Raw genomic sequence first — 15806 nt, forward strand, 5'->3', positions numbered from 1 at the left:
CACACATTTCATCCTAGCACTCGGGAGGCAGAGGCAGGTGGATCTCTGTGAATCCGAGACCTGCCTGTCTACAAAAAGAGATCCAGGACCACCAAGACAGAGAAACCCTGTCTCAAAATCAAAACAACTCCCCCCAAACAAAAAAAGATTTTGTGCTGTAGATTAGCCAAGCATGGTGGCACATACCTATGATCCCAGCACTGGACAGGCAGGCAGATCTATCTCTCTGAGTTCGAGGCCAGCCTGGTTTACTTAGTTCCAGGACAGACACTGTCTCAAACAGTCAGTAAAAAAGCAAATAAACTATGCTGTAGATCATCTTCATTTCAATTCTAATTTTGCTGTTTCATCTTTCAGAGCCAAAGATATTTGACTATTTCCAAACAAGTTTCTGGTCACATCCTGTTTCCCAAACAGAATAAATAGGGAGGCAGTAGTTTTCCAAGTACTCTGTGCCTGTAAAAGGAATGTTCCTAGGGTTAGGAGTGCATGATCCTAACAGAATTGTATTCCTGACAGGAATGATTCTCGATCACCAGGAAGTATAAGCTACTTGCCTTCCTTCTTCACCAAGCTCGAAAGCACATCACCCATGGTTAAATCAAAGAAGCAGGAAATTTTTCGTAAGTTGAACTCCTCTGGTGGAGGTGACTCTGATATGGGTAAGTGGGATTTCTTTCGTGAACCCCGAATAAAACATGCATTAACAATGCTATCTCAGCGTTGCCTTTTTTATAGTCCTGAGTTTGAAGGTTTTTACAGAGCATCTTGATTCTATACAGTGTTAGCAAATTCACAAATGGTTCCTTCTCAGGAAAGAGCCACTTGGGTGTTTCTGAAGCCGTCTGTCTTCATGGGGGACTAATGCTGGATCTAGGGCACATTTTCCTTACATGTGACTAAATTAATTCTGCACAGGTTTTTATTGGTGTCTCTCTTGTTTTAAAGCTCTTTTGTTTTACTTTTATCTATTTGAACCATCTCCATAAAACATTTCTTAAAATATTCAAAAACCGTGTTTTCCATGAGCCTTGCCATTCAGTCCTTTTTCAACAATCGCTCTTTACTCACCTTTGTAATTCTATTATCTCACTTTAGTTAGCTTACCTTTGTAATTCACATAAATATTATCTGTCCTAAGGTTATCATTCTTACTATAGCGTAAGAGTATCTTTCCATTAGCAACCTGAACAACTAAGTTACACAACTGTGCCTAAAAACAGATGCCAGGGTGTCAGGGGACTCCTGAAACCACCTTTCTCCTGTTCTCTTTTGACAGTTACTAGTTCTGGGTGTTGGACAGTGTGATTTATTCTTCTTCGTCCTGGTTGTCTTCTAACCGACCAGGAGCTGACAGGCCCTCAAGGGTCTTGATGCAGTCTTGTGGCATGCAGATGAACTATGATAATACACTTACTGCATACCACACCGCATGTGATTATCTCCATCTTATAAATGAGGAAGAAAATGGAGTCAGAGGTTTAGTAACTGATGGTTACCCCAGAAGTAACACTGCTGGAACTCCAGCCCAGCATTCTAACCTGAATCTCTTCTCCCGCCGACATGCCCCTCCAGCAGCTCAGTCCTCAGTCTCCAAGCCTGCTGGAAACTGTCCCGGGAAAGCTGTATGGTAGCCTCTTGCTTTCCATCAGATCACTGTTGTACTAGTATTGCACATCCTATGTTAGTTAACAGCCTGTTTTGTTTTGAGTCCCGAGACAAGGTTTCTCTGTGTGGCACTAGCTGTCCTAGAACTAGCTCTGTAGACCAGGCTGGCCTGGATCGCCCAGAGATCTGTTGTCTGCCTCTGCCTCCTGAGTCCTGGGATTAAAGGTGTATGCTACCACCACTTGCTAGCCAGTCTTAATTAACCAGCGATAGACAATCTAGAGAGATTTGTCTCTGATCTGTCATTTGCTAGTCTCCTGACCCTGTCAGAAGAAATTCTGGGCTCTGAAGCTAAATGGCTAGACAGGTGTGTAAATTACATCTCTACTACTCATGATTACTATTCATTACATGCTACTCTCTGTTGAATGGTGAGAAAAGGGTGAGCCCCACATCACTCATTGAGAACATACTCCATCTCTAAATTATTAAATGTATCTTTCTTTGCTTTTCTTCATTTTAGTACAGCAAATATAGATTTATTACAGAAAGGTGAGCAATAACTTCCAAGAATGGAAGGGGTTTCAAGATAGGAATACCCTGGATTTTCTTTAATTAGCGACAGATTGTAGAATGCTGACCAAGCTACCCGTGTTATCATGAGAAGCACTACATCACAGACCTTTGGTCTCCAGTTTTCAAGTCTCCTCTACTCACAGCCCTAAAATCGCCAAGAGAACAAATCAGTGGCTCTCCGCCTCTTAAGAGACACCATTCCAAGCACACAGACACACAGGCCAAGGACATGTTGGGACCATTTCAGTCCCTAGTTTGGTCTTACCTGGCTAATGGGGAGGAGACTTGACAGAGCACGCTGTGAGTTTATGAGGCCCACTGAAAAGCTTTTCTGTTGATGTTTTCACACTGTCCTCAGCTAACTGGTCATTTAACAGTATTTACTAATCTGAGGTCTGTTGATGGCTGACGGTCTTACAAGTGTTTTGCGAAGTTACCTGATGGGAGATAGTATGTTGGAGTTTTAAGGCCAAAACTAATAAAACTGTGTTAGAGTCTGGGATTATTTTATTTTTCGTGTTTTTGCCTACATGTGTGATGCCTGCAAGGGACAGAGTACCGTGTGTATCCCCTGGGACTGGAGTACAGCTGTCTGTAAGCTTTCGTGGGTGCTGGAAATCAAACCCGTGTCCTCTGGAAGAGCACTTAATCACTGAGCCATCTCTCCAGCCCCAAGAACATGGGATTTTTTTTTTTTAATTGCTAAGAGTTCTCACTATAGAAAAAGGAATTTATATTTAAAAACCAGTGGTTCTAGGGCACAACTGAGTCCTTACTGGCAAACAGCTGAAAATCCAAAAGCCACCAAGCCAAAAAACCTGCTTCAACTCAGTAACTCAGTATTTTTCTCGTGAGACAGAGCAGCAGTAGTGTTCTTTGGCACTTACTTTCCTGGTGGGTGTGGACAGTACACCACCCCCCTTGGCAGAGTTAGCTCTTTTGTTGCCTCAGATCCTCTTTTTGGGCCATTTCTGATTTCCTCAGCTCAGCCTGGCCCTTGTTTGCTCCAGAGCTCTCAACACCTTTTCCCTTACACACCGTAATTTGGGGGCATTTAAAACTGAATTTCATACTGAAAACCCTTGAATTTGTATTTGTGTCTGACATCTGGCTTTTTTTTTTTTTTTTGAGACTGTTTCTCTGTATAACAGCTCTAGCTGTTCTGAAACTTGCTTTGTTGACCAGACTGGCATCAAATTGAGAGGTCTCCTGAGACCTGGGATTAAGGGCATTGCTGCCACCATCCAGCCCAACTTTTTATTTTATCTAGAGTCCATCACTCGGTCTTTTATAAAACTGAACACCCACTCTGCTCCCCACACCAAGTCCCTGCTCTTCATAACCCGTTGTTCAATCTACTCCTTTTTCCTCCTCCTCCTCCTCTGTTAAGTCGGGTCTCCAGTGCTTTCTTTTCCATCATTTGTAAGCAATTGCCGCATCTCACTGCACCATGGCCATCTGAGGGCTTTTTAAGTATGTAAACTATAAGACCCCAAGAATTTAGGAAATGGGTTCGAGGCCAGCCTGATCTATGTCAAGTTCCAGGACAACCAGGGCTACTTAAGACTCTGTATTTTTAAAACCAAGTAGAAAATGACATTTTGCTAAAATAGATTTTATATATGAAAGCAGCACACTTAACTGTAAGCTCTGAAAGTAAAAGGAGAGCCACATTCTGAGTGGTATTAACAATTGTTTAGATTATATTCACCTGAAATTTTCAGACAGCGTCTCTAATTGTGGCACTGAGATCCTTCTGCTTTTGCCTCCCAAGTGCCCCATGGCTTACATGTGCCACCACACTCTCTCCCGTGGAGTCGTCTTTTATTGCTTTTTACTCTAGGATGGCTCAGTCGGTAATGGTTCACTCTTGGGGCACAAAATGGTTTTTCTTTTTTTATTCAAGTTGCAAATTATAAGTTGTGTGACACGTTGCCAGTAACCAATAATGGGTCAAGGCAGAATCTTAGGGTGTCTGAAGCCCACGCCTTCATCCCTAGGAATCCTAGATTCCTGTTCTGCAATGACTTTTTCCTGTTTGTTTGCACTGCTCTCAGGAGTGTAACATCTCTCTCGTGTGAATTATCTTATTCACGTTTTGAGTTTTCTACCTCAAATATGACCTGATTTTTTATTTCTTAATATTCTTCAGCCTCAAGAAAGGTATTTTCATCTCATTTCCACATAATGAAATGTAGAAAATCAAAGGGTTAATTTTATTCTAGAATTTCTTGAGACTTTGTATCATGATTATCTCATCTCAATTAACCTCAAGATTTGTTTGAATACAGCAGCTGCGCAGCCAGGAACTGAGATCTTCAATCTGCCAGCAGTTACAACATCAGGTAAGAGTTCTAAATCCTTGCTGAAGACTGTGCACTACAAAGAAACAGTAGGGAGGACACCGAGTAGTGCATCTCACTGTGAGCTTTCTCAGCATTATGCCAGGTGTCTGAATGCTGAACTTCACCAAGCTGGAGAGCCCAGATTTTCTTTGTTTCCCTTTGCTATGATCTGCCTCAGAAACAAGCAGCAGTACACTGCCTTGTCTCCTCAGGTGCAGTTAGCTCAAGAAGCCATTCTTTTGCCGATCCTGCCAGTAATCTTGGTCTAGAAGACATCATCAGAAAGGCTCTCATGGGAAGTTTTGATGATAAAGTAGAAGACCATGGTGTGGTCATGCCCCAGCCTGTGGGAGTTGTGTCTGGTAGTGCCAGCACCTCAGTTGTGACCAGCAGTGAGACACGGAGAGATGAAGGGGACCCATCACCTCATTCAGGTAACGTGTTTGGTTCAATGCTCTGTTGGATCACTAAGAACTCCTGTGCTGGAAGAGGGTGTTGTTGAATCCACTGGAAGTGGAGTTACCACCATTTGGGTGCCAGGAATTTAATCTGGGGTCCTGGGCAAGAGTCACAAGTGCTCTTAATAACCACTGCATCATCTCTCCAGCCCCAGTGTTGGTGTTTTGATGTGTCAGTAAATGTCCTAATAAATATGGCCAAATCTCAGTGTAGCTATAAGTCATCGCAGAAGAAACCACAGAAAGGGAGCAAAACCCCACAATGGCAAAGGCATGGGCCACCAGTGCTACCCACCTGGGCTTGATCCCTAGAACCAGCAGGACAGAAGGAAACACTGATACCTGCATCCCTACTCCACACACCTCAGACAAAAAGATGTTTGAACCCACAAAGCCATTGGATGGATGGGAATTACTCAACAAGTCTTTTGCAAACACAAGATACATATTGGTCTGAGATGATTTACAACCTATAAATCAAGCCAACAGAAAGAGTATTTATATCAAGTTACCTCATATGGTTGTTCCCTGTTTTCAGGTAAAACTCTCTCTGTGGCAAAGGAAAGGGTAAAAGCAATGAATGTTCAGTGTTTGTGTCTCCCTCCCCTATAACTTAGACATTGTACCTTTGTACAATATCAACTCACTATTCTAGAAAAGTGAAGTATTAATTCTGCTCTTCCAATTTTTATTGGTTGTATATTTGTGTTTTTCTTGGCAACTATAGGCGGTTAAAATGATACTGGTTGTGTACAATTGGGGTAGGGTAAAACTGCTGGGGCTGAGAGAAAAATGTGCTAAGTGGCTTCTTAATTTAATATTTAGTCATAGAGCCCAGTCATTGGAGGAACTAGAAAGAGCCGGTAAGACTTGAAGAGTATCTGCTATGGCCTATCCTTTACTTCCAGTGGCCTAAGTCCTCTACTTGCTTCTTTTAAATTGAGGTGGAGGCAGGGGCAAAGGGAAGCAGATGTTTATTACCATTACCTACACTGAGGCCAGCAGGGTGTCCTTCGTTACCACGTTCTTAAGTTTATAGGATGATGTGCCTACCTCCACCTTACAGACCGCTCCGACTTTAGTTGAGCACAGGATCCTTCGTGCTGCCACTATGGTTTTTCGCTTGGCATTATAACCAGCATTTCAGTAGGCACTGTTGCTGTCACTGAGAAGTTAAATTATTTATCAGTAGTTAATATAGTAACTTGAATTTCACTTTCAGGAGTATGCAAACCAAAACTGATCAACAAATCAAATAGTCGGAAGTCTAAATCTCCTATTCCTGGGCAAAGCTACTTAGGAACTGAGCGGCCTTCTTCAGTCTCCTCTGTACATTCAGAAGGTGATTACCACAGGCAGACACCAGGATGGGCCTGGGAAGACAGGCCCTCTTCAACAGGTGGGGAGTGTTGAGGAGCCTCACTTAACTGATAAAAACAAGATTCATTTTGTGTCAGTACTTTGTTAATGTTACCTGCTTGTGAATTCGATGCTACAGCTTGGGCAAGAACTGTAGTTTTCTCTCCTTCCTTCTCTTCCTTCCCTTCCTTTCATGTGTGTACGTTTGAGACAGGGTTTCTCTGTGTAGCTCAGGCTCTCCTCAAGCTCACACAGATCCGCCTGCCTCTGGCTCCTGAATACTACCACTGCCCAGCAGAACTACAGTTTTCTCTATCATTACTTGGATCTACTTTTCACAAGACCATTTATATTTATGTGATCCATACATTGCCATCTCTGTACTATGCTAGTTGGTAACCAGGAATTGCAAATAAGTCTGGATTCAGCTCTTCCGTGAACTTTATCCAGATGAAATGTCACCCAAAATGTCTCTCATGTTTAGCTTTTTACTAAGAAATCAGAATCCAAACTAGGAAACACAATGTTGTAACAAAAGCTAGCACGCCTGTAGGTTTACATCTCCACAAATGTCTCACATGCATATGTGTGAGAGCTTTTAAAAACATAACTATAGCAGGTCAGTGAGATGATGAAATGTCTTTACTGTAAAGTAACTGCAGGCCTAATGGCCTGAGTTTAATCCACCTACATAAAAGTGGCAGAAGAGAATCATTTCCCCAAAAGTGTTTTTTGACCTCCACCTACATTATGGCACAAGCATGCCCAACACATATCATACACAATACAAACAAGAATTAAATATGTTTTAAAAAATAACCATGTTTTTGAAAGGAAGATTAAAAAATAAAATTGGCATATCTGCTGTCGATTTTAGAGACTGAATTATGTTTTTTTTCCCTTATGCATTCTCCACCCCCAAATCTGAAATGAGACCTTCCCCTGCATGCCTAACAATTCCATAGTTATTGTATCTATACACTTCAAGGTCTCTGTCTTTTAAACCTCTGTTGCCATGTGTAAAAGGCTTATGCATTATAAATCTCCCACGGAAGCAATGCACACATTAGTGGGTAGGTCAGTGTACAACAGTGTTATGTCATTGCATCGTCACACAAATGTGTGCTTTGTTCTCCTCCTTTCCTGCCTGGGCCCCCTTCCACTGGTTGTCTTCTTCCCCTGCTCACACCCCTTCTCGCTTTCCTTCACCCAGCGGTCTTCCTACCTCCTTTGTTCCATTATTTTAGGGAAATAATTTTTTATTAGATATTAGAGGACTTGATAAAATGCATGTTTTATGGCTTACAATGATAGGAGGAACTGTGGGGAAAGAACAATTAAGCAATCTAGAAATGGAAAAGAAAATGGTGTTCTTGTTAATGTGTCCAATTTTAAATCTCGTACACATTTAAGTCAGCCTAGTGAGACTGCAGAGAGGTCACACAGCCTGGCACAGCTCCTGGGCACTTGCCATATGCTGAGCACTGCATTTCTACTGGGAAGTTACTCGTGTCGCTAGGCTCCTCCAGTTAGAGCTCTCTATCTGGATTCCCCGTGGAGATCCATGATGAGATAGCACAGACTTCTTATCCCTACCCATGTGGTTACTTGTGTTATTTATCCTTTTGAGAATTAAACCAATCAAGGCATCACAAGACCATTTACTGTAATACTCCTGGCTCTGTTCCATCCTGTAAATATCGCATTGGACGCTAATGACACTAAAAATCTCATTTTCCTTTTGTCAGGTTCTACTCAGTTCCCCTACAACCCTCTGACCCTGCGGATGCTCAGCAGCACACCCCCAACACCAATTGCGTGTGCCCCGTCTGCCATCAACCAAGCAGCTCCTCATCAACAGAACCGCATCTGGGAGCGGGAACCTGCCCCGCTGCTCTCAGCGCAATATGAGACACTGTCTGACAGTGACGACTGACCTGTGCATAGGAAGAAACTCTGGCTCTGATTTTAATTGCAGATTAAAAAAATTCTGCCCTCCTATGATTTGTGCCCAGAGACTTCTCAGGAGAGCCAGGGCCACAGATGAAGAAGAAATGATGGAAATTCATTTGGAAAACCAAATGGGAAAAAAACAAAACCACCCTGCCTCTACTACAGGCAATTCAATGGATTATAACAGGGGAGGGTTAAGTGTAGAGTTTTTTTTTAAAGTGGACAATTCCTGTTTGTAAAGGAAACCATGATGTCTTTAAATCACTCTTCTGTAAATAGAACCTTTTTGCAGTGTATCCCCCTTGCTGTAGTATCTGGTGTACTTAAATTTAAATCAGCACATCAACATTGGGGGTAATTTTTTAAATTTTTTGTCTATCTTTTTAACCCCAGCCTTCTCAACAACCTCACACAGCACAGTTATACAGTACTGGCTGTCATGGGCATTGTATTTCGTTTCCTCTAAATTCAACTTTCCCCGGTAAATCTTGTGAAAATGTTTAGGTTTTTACCACATACCCTGTCATAAAGGCTGAATGAGGTCACAGGGCAGGAGCGCAGAGCATCATTGTGAGTTTCCAGTGCAGGCTTTGCTGTCATTAGTAGCACTGAAAACAAACTTACTGCATGGGTATGTTAGAGTTCAGTTTAAAGTTTAAAGGCTTATTTGAGGCATACCTCAATGTTTATGCACACTGGTAATTTAACCATGCCCCTAAGTATTCTGCATTTGATGCAGTCCAACAAAGCTTTTGTTCTGAAATAAATTTGACTATCCTGTCCATAGCTACAGTACATCATTTGTGACTTCAGAGTCTTCGTGTCTCAGGTTTCAAACAAGAAACTTTACTTTTCTTTGATACATATCTGGCTGAGTTAAAAAGATAACAATCTGTACAGAACCTTGGTCTTCCAGGCTTGTTTTATGCTGCATCCTGAACTAACCAATGAACACAAGTCCTTTCCTATCTGCATCAGCGCCTACTCTGCTTCTACAGAACATGAGTAAAGTGTTTTCAAGGTGCAAGTAATTTAAAGACTGAATTTTTAAATTATGGTACTGGAGGATCACGTTTTTATTAAAAATTACTTGGTGTGTTTTTAGATTTGTTTTCACACAGCTTTATCATGGTGTACATGCTTCTTCCACTGCATACAGACACTTAGTGGTTTGGGGATAATGCCACTGAGAACTAGACAGGAGAAAGTCTCGAGAACCACTGCCTGAGCCCCGCTTAGCATCTGGACCACTGGTTTCTAATCCCCATCCCCCTTTGTTTTTATAGATGGAGACACAGGCTCAAATTTGCCCATATAACTTAGCAAGTAATAAAGACAGACATTTGAGATCTTAAACTTTAGCCATGCATGGTAGCGTACACCTTTAATCTCAGCACTTGGGAAGCAGAAGCAGGCAAATCACTAAAAGTATAAGGCTAGCCTGGATTACAAGGTGAGTTCTGGGCCAGCCAAAGCTACAATGAGACAGAATTCTTATCAACTGTAAAGTTTGCAAGTGTCCAAAGTGTACCTTTACAATAGTCATGAACATAACAAAGACTAAAGTTTGATTAAAGCCCCCCCCACCCAAAGTTCCAGTAATAGCCTAGAACTTAGTAAGTCATAAATGATGATGAGGACTGACCCGTTCCAGGTTGGGTTCCGTTTAGGATACATCAGCCTAGAAGACTGTCCCATGCTCACCACAATACAACATGACATCCAGTGTAATTTCCTAGTTCAAAACAACTAGAACAGAATCCTCAGAGTTTACCTAGAGAGGAGAGGCACGCCTTGCTGTGAGACTAAGGGAGGAAGCAGGCACAAGTCAAAGTGGAGCAGAGCATTTTTTTGTGGGCCAACACTATATAACACATGCACATACAACTAAATCAAGGTCTTCCAGCCGAGGTAATATTCTGACAATTTTCCAGTCTATTTAGTGAGAAATTTTATACTACACTTTTAAATTTTCATATGCTGTGATTCTGTCTTACATACCCTTATGCCCTGACAACTCCAGTAACATGGTGTAGTTCAAATGAAATTAAATGTAAATTGTTTAAAGTTGTAATCAGTAAAAGGAGATCAGTCCCTCTGTCTCACTGCCTTTTTTATAACAGTGCAAATGAGTGCTCCGGGAACATGCACCTTGGACCGTCTATCTGAGAACTACAGTCTCCCAGCCACACCACAGGACCAGGAGGTGGATCACCACAGAGGATTAAAAATCCTAAGACTTTACTTTTGGTAACTCTGGAATTATGAAATAGTAAAACATTCTCAAAGCAAAAAGTGACTGAAATCTCTTGTTATTCTTCACTGATGGGATCACATTAGCTGGGGAGTAAGTGGTAAATGAGCACAGATGGAAATGTCAGAACGCCCCTGCACAACATAGAATTCTGGTTACTTCTGAGGACCTGGGCCTTAGGGTTTTCCTTTTAGTAACTCAGTTATAACTCAGTTATTTTTCTACGATTCAAAGATTATTAGAATACATACAATATTGTATAGCCTCTAGTTTATTATGAAGATTCTCCCAGTACAAACATAGAAACCAAAAGCCCATTGGCCCGTCCTGCTCACGTCACCGACCTCCACCGGGATGCCAACACCACCTGTTCCTTCAGGGCACCCAGAAAACCTATTTTTTCTCTCTCAGGCAATGGACATCTGCCAGGCTGTAGAGGTAAAGGCATCCAATTGTGTATCGTGTATGTGTGTACTCTGAGGCAGTGGCTAAGTTTTTTAATGCCTGATAGTAGATTCAAGTCATCAGACCAAGAATCTAATTGGTTTCCCACTTAACAGGCGTGAATACAGAGATTGCAAAATAGCCAGTGCTGCTAAGTAGAATCCAGGTCAGTGGTTCCACACTGCCAACGGCATGCATCAGTGCTGTCAGTATTGTTACCGGGTTCAGCTCGGCATACCGTGGGACTGGCTGTAAAGGAAGCCCACTGCCCAGACAGGTGACAAAGTGCCTAATTTCCACTTCAGAAGTGAATGCTGCTTACTGGAGGCCAACTAGAATTATTATCTTCCCCATATTGACTAAATTTTGCAATGCTTCATTAAAAGACATTTTATAGTCTTTTAATGAAGCAAACTCACCAAAATCTTCCTGTGCCATCAGACAAGTAACTTGTTTGCCAGAAATGGATAGAGAAGAGAAAGCAGAAACCAAAATCTTAGGGAAAGTATAATGACCACACCGTGGAGAATGTGGCCACCTAAGAGTCTACGGTTTTCACGGACCAGATGGACAGCCTCTCTCACGCTGCACTGGGAAGTGGCACTTCACACCAAGCTCTCCTAAGTTACTGTCAGTACAGGGTAGAAGCTGCTGCAACTTTACACACACAAATAGGGCCAGGCACAGTCCCAGCACTTGGGGGACTGAGGCAGGAGGACTCCAAGTTGGAGGCCCATCTCAAAGTAAACTAAATTTAGAAATAAAAGTGGCAGTGTATACTTGTCCTTCAGCGAGGTTGAGTTGAAGAAAGCTGAATTCCAACAATGATTCACACCACCGCTTGAGATCCAGACACGGAAGAACATCACTCCTTTGGGCTACCAGAGATCACCCTCTCTACAACAAAACGAACTTACATAGCTTAACAAAATTAGGTCAAAAGTCTACTTTTTCTTGACAGCTCAGCCAATTCTTCCCTGATGTGCTGTACAGAAACCTCATCTCTTTTCAGCTCTGCTTGCTTCAGTGCTTCCTGGAAGATCTCTTTTGCTTGTGTGTATCGTTCTAAAATAACCCAAAGAAAGGGGAGAAGAAAATTTGTGTTTTCAGAGTGACTAAAGAGAACCCACTCTTCGTGAGGATGTGTGTTTGGTTTACTGGGGGCTGTCTCATCATGTGTACTGACAACTGGTTTCGAGAATTTGAGCTAGAGTAGGTGTCAGCTCTAGGTGCTTAGTGCTGTGGAATCACTAGTGCCCTTTATGATGGTGGCCTTTCCCTCGGGCAAAGATTTCACAATTGTGTATGCAACAGAGGCAATAACCCCAAGTTTATGGAAACCTGAGTAATATGGACTAGCAGGAAACAATGCTGTATCATATTGAGGCTTCAGAGCACTGAGGAATTGTACCTGTGAAAACAATGTAAGTCTGTAAAGTACTACAGAGACAGAACCTGTGCCTGCAAAATATTCTCTACCTTCACGTTGTCGTGCAGAGTTGTGGAAATTGTGTGAAGTAAGCAAAATAGTACATTAAAACAAATGCATTTTCTGCCCTTATTTAGCCAACCTTTTAACCCAGGGCAGCGGCTCTCAACCTTCCTAATTCCTCATGTGGTGACCCCCAACAACAAAATTACTTCTACTTTCTAATTGTAATTTTGCTGCTGATTTGTGATGTAAATCTGTGTTTTCTGGTAGTCTCAAGTGATCCTGTAAAGGGATGTTTCCAACAGGGTGACAAGAGTTTGAGAACCATTGATTTAGGGTTTTCTTCATTGCCATTTGCCCTCCCCAAAATTGTTTCACTTCAAAGTCCAGCAATGCCTTTCTGAGAAGGCTGTCTGTTTCTGCTCTACCTACCTCTGTGTATCAAGATGGCAGCCAGATTGCTGAGCACCATGTGCAGCTCAGGGTGATTGATCTCTCTTGCCAGATCTGACGCCTTCTGCATATAAATGTAGGCATCCTCAAAGTGGCCCTGTGCATCCAGAGTAGTAGCCAAGTCACTCATCAGCACAATGGTCTAGGAGAAGAAAAAGCATCCTTTTCTTTACAAATACACCAACACAGAACATTAACCTGAAGGTTGGAACACTGTACCCACAGACACACAGTCTTCACCTTTATCCTTTATAAGGATTCCTCAGAATTAGAGGGGGCAAACTGCAGGCACCTGTTGATCCACACTCTGCTCTGGAAGGTTGTGGACTTAGAGCAGGGGTGGGAGGCAGCACTGGGGAGTGCGTCTGCGCCTCCCTGCATCTCAGCAGCGTTCCTGCCACAACCGCCACCCCTGGAGAAACACATCACCTGGACTTTAAAACCGAGAAAAAGGTAGCTGGTGCTCCAAATTTCATTCAGGCTATCTGAATTAAGTCCTAAATATTCCATATTCAGTCTCGTTTGTTCTATATGGTGGGCTGCAGGCATTCAGACAAGGCATCTACTCTTTAGCCGAAGAATGTATTTTGCCAGAAGAAGAGATGATCTAAATTCTGCATTTAGTATTCTAACAAGGCTTTGTTTTGCCTGCTTTGAAAAACCATATAAAGTTCTGTAGTAGTGGTCTTAAAAGTTGATTTTTAAGGACTATAGCCATGGGGCTGGAGAGATGGCTCAGTGGTTAAGAGCATTGCCTGCTCTTCCAAAGGTCCTGAGTTCAATTCCCGGCAACCACATGGCTCACAACCATCTATCTGTAATGAGGTCTGGTCCCCTCTTCTGGCCTGCAGACACACACACAGACAGAATATTGTATGCATAATAAATAAATATTTAAAAAAAAAGGACTATAGCCATGGATCAGTGTTAGAACCCTTGCCTTGAATTTATGAGACCCTAGATTTAATCCCTAGTCCTGCCAAAAAGAAAAAAAAAATAAAGTTCCTATTTCCTCACCTCCCATAGTAACACAGGAGGCAAAGATACTCATATATTAACTAACATTTACTTACAAGGTTCTGACTGATATGGAAGAAAGTTCTGTAATGCAATGTTATGGTACTGCTTCTTGTTTGGTTTTGGTTTTTAAAGACAGGGTTTCTCTGTGTCTTTGAAGCCTATCCTGGAACTAGCTCTGTAGACCAGGCTGGCCTCGAACTCACAGAGATCCGCCTGCTTCTGCCTCCCAAGTGCTAGGATTAAAGGTGTGCGCCACCACAGTCTGGCTATGGTACTGCTTCTAATTGGTGTGCGGAGATTCAGGTCAGGGGTAGAGCACTTGCCCAGTACAAAGCCCCTGGGTCTACTCCACAGCACCAGGAGGGGAAAAAAAAAAAAAAGGTTCTCACTAGGAGTCTGTGGCCCCTGTGAAACATGAGACTGCATATTCTGGAGCTTTGAAAGCACACACTTGGTTAGACCTGTCCTGTATAAAGACTGCTGTGTAAACCACCATGGCTCATATAAAAGGGTCTACAAAGAGCCAGTGACTGACCAACAATATCAAACCCTCCTTGAAACAAGTAGTGGCTGGGAATAGTGAGCCGGTGAGCTGGTGGAAAGAAAGTGAGCGGACTGCGTGTAACCCGTATACCCTCACCACTGTTCAGCCTGGCCGCACTGGTGACTGATCCTAGGCTCTGAATCTAGAGCCTCACCGATGCTAGGCAAGCTCTCTACCACTCTTCCCAACCCTTTGTCTCTTTCTCCTTTTAACATGGGATCTCACTAATTTGGCCACAGCCTTGAGCCTGTGACCTTAAGGCCCATCTTCAAAGCTGCACCACCAGGCCTGGCTTACACACACTATTCCTTAGAACGGCCTTCCTCCTTTACCTGTGGGTGTCTTTCTCCTTGTATCTCTTGACAAATCTGCAGGGCTTTTTCATACATTCTTTGTGCCTGTGACAGCTGCCTGGAGAATAGCAGATAGCGTGCACAAGAGTCCAAGCACATGCCAAGGAGAAGGTAGGTATTGGCTTTCTCTTCCACTAAGAAAGGAAGGAAGGCATCGTGAGAACGTAATCATTATTTACAAAGGTGACAAAAGAAGCCAATCTACTTCACTGTGGCCACAAGACTCCACTGAATGCTTCAGTCCTCACTACAGGATCAAAGAGTTCACACATCTATTCAAATATTGAATATTTTAAATTGGTAACTAGTAATCAGAAGAGATTAAGTAGTTGAGCTTGGTGGTGCACACCTTTAATCCCAGCACTTGGAAGGAAAAGGCAGACAGATCTTTGTGAGTTCAAAGCCAGCCTGGTCTACAGAGTGAGTTCCAGGACAGTCAGGGCTGTTACACGGAGAAATTGTGATTCAAAAGAAAATAAATGATGATTAGGATAGATTTAAAGTAGAATGACTTAACAATAAATAAAAGAACAATAAAAATTAGAGTATAAGAAAAACTGCTGTAAGAAACCAAGAATACTCGGAATTCTGTAATGGTCACAAGTCAAATTTAGTCTCAAGCCAGATTTAAAGGACATAATCCAATTTTCAAAGACTAGGGACTGGGCACGGACAGAACTGACTACAAACTTCACACCTGATCCACCTGAAGAGCACAAGGCCGCAGATCTAGAAATCAGGGCCCAGTTACAAGACCTCAAAAAAATGTCGAAACCCCATGAGTGAGAATGAGTTAAAGTCCACAAAGAACTTGGAGCCGTGGGTTTTATGTTTTGTTTTGTTTATTCCCGATAGCCTACGTTGGCCTCAAATTTCCATCAATCTTCCTGCCTCAGCCTTCTGAGGATAAAGACAACAGGCATGACCAACCAGCTATGGCTTAGGTAATTTTAGGTAAGAAAACTGTCGGCTACCCCCTGAAGATGTCTAATTAAATTACCAGCAGA

At 42.5% G+C, this 15806-nt stretch overlaps 2 protein-coding genes across 24 annotated transcripts in view; one reads left to right on the plus strand and one right to left on the minus strand.

Moving 5' to 3' along the window:
• Window positions 1-9403, plus strand: part of Ncor1 (nuclear receptor corepressor 1) — a 151723-nt gene extending 142320 nt beyond the window's left edge. For 19 of the 22 annotated variants that reach the window (XM_041663823.1, XM_041663822.1, XM_041663827.1 and 16 more), the window contains 5 exons: window positions 520-662; window positions 4476-4529; window positions 4742-4963; window positions 6210-6386; window positions 8095-9403. In XM_041663823.1, the coding sequence (XP_041519757.1) occupies window positions 520-662; window positions 4476-4529; window positions 4742-4963; window positions 6210-6386; window positions 8095-8282 (784 nt within the window). In that variant the 3' untranslated portion in view covers window positions 8283-9403. The remainder of the gene's footprint in view (window positions 1-519; window positions 663-4475; window positions 4530-4741; window positions 4964-6209; window positions 6387-8094) is intronic. The other 3 variants (XM_041663828.1, XM_041663831.1, XM_041663832.1) reach the window with 3 other exon arrangements.
• A 265-nt stretch (window positions 9404-9668) lies between these two features.
• Ttc19 (tetratricopeptide repeat domain 19) overlaps window positions 9669-15806 on the minus strand; it is a 34295-nt gene continuing 28157 nt past the window's right edge. For both annotated transcript variants that reach the window (XM_041663853.1, XM_041663852.1), the window contains 3 exons: window positions 14779-14933; window positions 12862-13024; window positions 9669-12062 (listed from right to left, as the gene is read on the minus strand). In XM_041663853.1, the coding sequence (XP_041519787.1) occupies window positions 11929-12062; window positions 12862-13024; window positions 14779-14933 (452 nt within the window). In that variant the 3' untranslated portion in view covers window positions 9669-11928. The remainder of the gene's footprint in view (window positions 12063-12861; window positions 13025-14778; window positions 14934-15806) is intronic.

This window comes from Microtus oregoni, unplaced genomic scaffold (genome assembly GCF_018167655.1).
Source record: "Microtus oregoni isolate MIOR12 unplaced genomic scaffold, Mior012 000015F_ref0000493, whole genome shotgun sequence".
NCBI lineage: Eukaryota > Metazoa > Chordata > Mammalia > Rodentia > Cricetidae > Microtus > Microtus oregoni.